Source organism: Adiantum capillus-veneris, chromosome 4, assembly GCF_014529385.1.
Source record: "Adiantum capillus-veneris isolate H3 chromosome 4, ASM1452938v2, whole genome shotgun sequence".
Taxonomy (NCBI): domain Eukaryota; kingdom Viridiplantae; phylum Streptophyta; class Polypodiopsida; order Polypodiales; family Pteridaceae; genus Adiantum; species Adiantum capillus-veneris.
This window is the reverse complement of record NC_140934.1, coordinates 160,316,635-160,320,969: the sequence shown is the minus strand read 5'-3', so window position 1 is coordinate 160,320,969 and position 4,335 is coordinate 160,316,635. Positions and strand designations below refer to the sequence as shown.

General features: G+C 45.9%; 1 protein-coding gene across 3 annotated transcripts; it reads right to left on the bottom strand.

The window, feature by feature from the left end:
• Positions 1–289: 289 nt before the first annotated feature.
• On the bottom strand, positions 290–3,352 carry LOC147460248 (uncharacterized). 3 transcript variants are annotated; one of them, XM_086511332.1, is made up of 5 exons: positions 2,792–3,352; positions 2,250–2,690; positions 1,784–2,102; positions 1,338–1,424; positions 290–831 (listed from the first exon to the last, which is right to left on the bottom strand). In XM_086511332.1, the coding sequence occupies exons 1-5, from the start codon at positions 3,122–3,124 to the stop codon at positions 668–670; spliced, it is 1,344 nt and encodes a 447-aa protein (XP_086367458.1). In that variant the 5' UTR covers positions 3,125–3,352; the 3' UTR covers positions 290–667. The 3 variants fall into 3 exon arrangements, with proteins under 3 accessions (XP_086367458.1, XP_086367456.1, XP_086367457.1); XM_086511330.1 differs by having other exon boundaries at positions 1,775–2,102; positions 2,792–3,348; XM_086511331.1 differs by having other exon boundaries at positions 1,775–2,099; positions 2,792–3,348.
• Positions 3,353–4,335: the final 983 nt, after the last annotated feature.

The window sequence follows — 4,335 nt, the reverse complement described above, 5'->3', positions numbered from 1 at the left end:
CGATCCCTTTGTTTGGGGGGGGGGGAGGTCATTTAAGGCCCCGTGCCATTTAGTCACGAGGTAAGGGGGCCTTCTCGTCTATAAGTGTCACATACAACTCAAGCAATCAACAGCTAGAGATTTATGCAAGGTTCCCAACAAATCTTAAATAAATATCAACTGAGCTTGCAAACAGCACAATGAACTTACTTTTCCAGCAAAAACTAAATATAATTGCAATGTTTGATTGCATTTATCTTGCACAATGTTAAATCCTCAATGTTATGACTTGACTCATTGGCATCATATAGTCAGTGGCAAAAAAAAGTCCATTTACTAGAAAGCTTTGTACACATTATAACCATATGGATATGGATTTTTCGTACACAGGATATGGGCTAGTACAAAGCAAGCGTAAAACAGGCCTTATTGAGTTCATGCGCAGCAGCCTTCACACCCAAACCTTATTCCAGATGCCCACATGGCACTGAGTAGAGGTCGAGAGCTCTCTCCCATGATAAAATACTACTTGCTAGTATATAAGATGAGTTAGTGAAGAGCAGACAAATGCCTAAGTAAGCACTAGATGAATGTAGTAAGTAGAATGTTAATAATAAATTGTATTCACAATGACTTCTCTTTAATTCTACCAAACTAAGTAGCTAGAAATCTTATAGTTTAGATGGGGCTAGTAGGTCCATTCACTAGGCAGGCTGATATTGGGTGCTACTTCTTGAAGAGTTGTTGAATGGGACATTGGGAAATAGCATGGAGATAGTTCTTCCTTAGGTTCCAATCTTTGACTTGCAAGTTGGTAGTTGCGGAGGTGGCGATGATGCGTCGAACCCAAATCTGTAATTCCATTAATAACCAACATTAGCAAGGCAATGGTCATGCGATACATAGTTATCAGTTACATTGTGAAATAGTCGTGCCACAGGCAATGTCACACATGCACTAGTTATTTGTCTTATATGCAAGGCGTTTTGTAACTAAGCAGATTTTGGCAGAGTTGCATCAGCAACACCTCACTGAATTCACATGACCAATTCCTATTGCTAATAGGCAGTAGATAAGATGCATAGTTATCGATAACTTATAGGAAGAATTGAGCCTCCTGCATGGTCACATGTGCAGCATATGTGCCACTATGCAAATCTTTTTTTTTTGGTGACTAAGCTGATTCTTGGATAGCTGCACCGGCGTCCTAGCGAACAGCCACACGGAGTCACAAACCTTCCTAATACTTTAGCCCAATTGGCCAAACACTATTAAAAACAAACTATAAATAAGGGAGGAGGAGTGAATGTGCTCGTTAAAAATTAGCGTTACGAAAAAGCCGGGAAAGAGAGACGAACCTCTTCGATGGGAGAAAGGCAAGGTGTCCTCCACGTTGAGATTCAAGGCCTGCACGATGTGGGAAGGGAGCAGGACAGTGGAGCACGCTGGAGAGAGAGAGGCAGAATATTAAAGCAAAAGGAAAAAGGTTGGGTGGGTCGACGTAACGTTGAAGATACACAAAATAGAAGGTGAGGAGGCAGGGCACAGACACTGTACACACACGCATACAGAGAGAGAGAGAGAGAGAGAGAGAGAGAGAGAGAGAGAGAGAGAGAACGAACATGGAAAAGCTAAAAAGTGACGGAGGGACGGCACGCACACTCACTCACTCTCATTCATTTGCAGTCCCTCTCATTTCACTGTAAAGAGAGTCGATCAGGAGAGGTAACCGAAATGGGGACAAGATTGAGAGAGAGAGAGAGAGAGAGAGAGAGAGAGAGAGAGAGAAGGGTACCTGGCTTACGTTTGGAATCTTGATGGTGTGTGGAGCCAAGACGGCGAGGCAGGAAAACACCCGTACCTCCACACTCTCGGGAGGTAGGCGCGCCCAAGAAAACGGCCCGCATGGCCCCGCCTCCCCCCCCACCCCCTCCCACGTTGCTTGCAAACAACGAAAAGTGGTGCTGCTGTTGCTGATGTTCCTCCCCCCTTCTCCTCCCACTATTACTATTGTGAGAGCCCCTCTTCCCCCCCTGATAGGCGGCGGGCCCGCCTCCCCACCCCCCTCCCACTTGCTGCTGCTTCCCTCCTCCTCCTCCTCCTCCTCCTCCTCCCACCACCTGCTGCCACCAACCAACCACTTCACATCATCAGCCTCACTCTCTCTCTACTCATACACAGCACTCCTAACACTCCACAAAAAAATTTAAATCTATACATCACCGAAAATTCAGTTGAGCTAAAATTAATTTACGTTTTAAACAGCTTACCTCTAGACCGCCTCCTTTGCTCCTCGCCTGCCTCCCCTGCTTCGCCATCATTGCCCTGTCAATGGCCAGTGACAGCACATTGTCCTTGCCCGCATGACTCTCATTGACCCTGCCACCCTTGCTGCTGATGCTTGTAGCTTGGGGAATAACGGGCGTCGACGCCCTGCGATAGTTGCAGGAAAACCTTCCAAAATTAGGATATGGTGGCGAGTTCGATGGCCTCCGAATAACTTGTTGCTGCAGAGAGAGCGCCTGATGCTGGCTTGCTAGCTTCACCTCATCCTCCAGCTTCACACGTAAAAGTTCGCCATATAACACATCCATGGACTCCCCTTCTTGCGGAGTGGGTGGAGAAGGGACACCTGACGAGCCCGTGTTGCTTCTCGTATCCCAGTTGAACCCAGCTAGGGTGGACTGAGGGGATTTCGGGGACGAACCCATCTATCTCAAACATTCACATAAACTCAAAACCCACACACAACCGCACCAAAAGATGACTACAGCAGAAAAATACTCGAGACAAATTAGCCGCTTCAAAATACCTTGTGGCTACTCCATGATGTCTTCAGAGCCGCTGTCTCCCAAGGTCCGCTCTTCACCGCTTCTGCGGTTTCCTCCTCTTGCAACATGGACTGCGCTATCTCTTCAGCTAAGCCAGAGATGTAATCCTCACAATCCTCAGAGCTCTCCTCGCTCTCTAGAGAAGCTGCAAGAGGACCACTGTATTCAGGAGGAGAGAGAAAGGCCTCCTCGGCACCCCACACATTCCGAGTAGCCTTGAGTATGTCCATGTCCATAGATCCGTGTTGCTGCACCTCCCCGCTCCTTCTGCTCCACCCACCACTACAGTACTCTCGACTACTGCTACCCAGCATGGCTTGCAGGCCTCTCTCCCCCTCCCCCCCTCTATCTCTCTCAACAAAGAGAAATCATGCCCTCAAAAGGGGGTCGGACAGTGCGTATATTGGCGTGAGGAAGAGTAGCAACAATAAAGCACCAAAGGAAGACTAGACCACAGATCCCGTGTAGGAGAGGGCGGCTGGAGATAACGAATCTAAACGGTGTAAGAAAGGTAAGAGGGCGAGACAAACCCTACAATGCCCTTTCCCCTCCCTTCCCCCTCCCCAGCAGAAAAGAGTCAATGTCTACACGCACTTGCTCCTCACAAACACTGGTAAGACTGAAGTCTTACCCCTTCACGCAAGGCAGGAGAGAGTGAGAGAGGGGGAGCGCGGGGCCCGGGTGGGGTGGAGCTGGGGGGCCCGCCTCTGTAGGGTTTTATTTTAGGGAAAATTATCAAAATACCCCTCTAATTTGAGGAAATTCCCAAAATACCCCTCAAATTTCAAAAATTTCCAAAATACCTTTGTATCTATTTCGGTTGGAATGTTCAAAATTTTCTAATCTTCATTCGTTTTTGACAATTGAGATCCGTTTTTGAGTGCTTAGCATGTAATTTGTCACCAGTTACCATCGCAAAAAAGACAATTATGTCTAAAAATAATGAAGCAATTCATCTCCAAAGCCTACGTAAACAACTCAAATTGTAGTTTTAGCATCTTGTACGATAGACAATCACTCTTTTTGTGAAGACCTACAAGAAAATTTATTTTTCGAGAAATTTAGTCTCACAACAAGGGGTATTTTGAGAATTTTGGAAAATTTGAAGGGCATTTTGGGAATTTATGACAAAATATCGAGAGCATTTTGAGAATTTTTGAAATTTGAGGGGTTTTTTGGGAATTTCCTCAAATTAGAGGGGTATTTTGATAATTTCCCCTTATTTTATTTAGGGGGGAGGAAGAGAGAGAGGTACAACTACTATATGTGTGACATCTGGGAGAGTGTGTGTGCATGAGAGAGAGAGAGAGAGAGAGAGAGAGAGTGTGGAATTAAGAGCCCGCATGGGGTAGATCTTACCTCGCTCTCAGATAGCCTAATGCAGAGCAGCTCATCACAATCAAATGCACAGCTGTAGCTAAAAAATAGTGTGAAGTACAACGGAGAGGAAACTTGGTTGAGAAGCCCTCAAGAGTCTAGTCAAAAAGAAACTAAACAATAGTTTTAAGCTTTCCCTTTTAATATT

Excerpts from the sequence above, each read along its gene's own strand:
- LOC147460248 (XM_086511330.1), bottom strand. The coding sequence starts at position 3,124 with ATGCTGGGTAGCAGTAGTCGAGAGTACTGTAGTGGTGGGTGGAGCAGA. Across the intron at positions 2,103-2,249 it reads GCAAAGGAGGCGGTCTAGAG|CAGGTGGTGGGAGGAGGAGG; the intron begins GTAAGCTGTTTA and ends GGTTGGTGGCAG. Across the intron at positions 832-1,337 it reads GCCTTTCTCCCATCGAAGAG|ATTTGGGTTCGACGCATCAT; the intron begins GTTCGTCTCTCT and ends ATGGAATTACAG.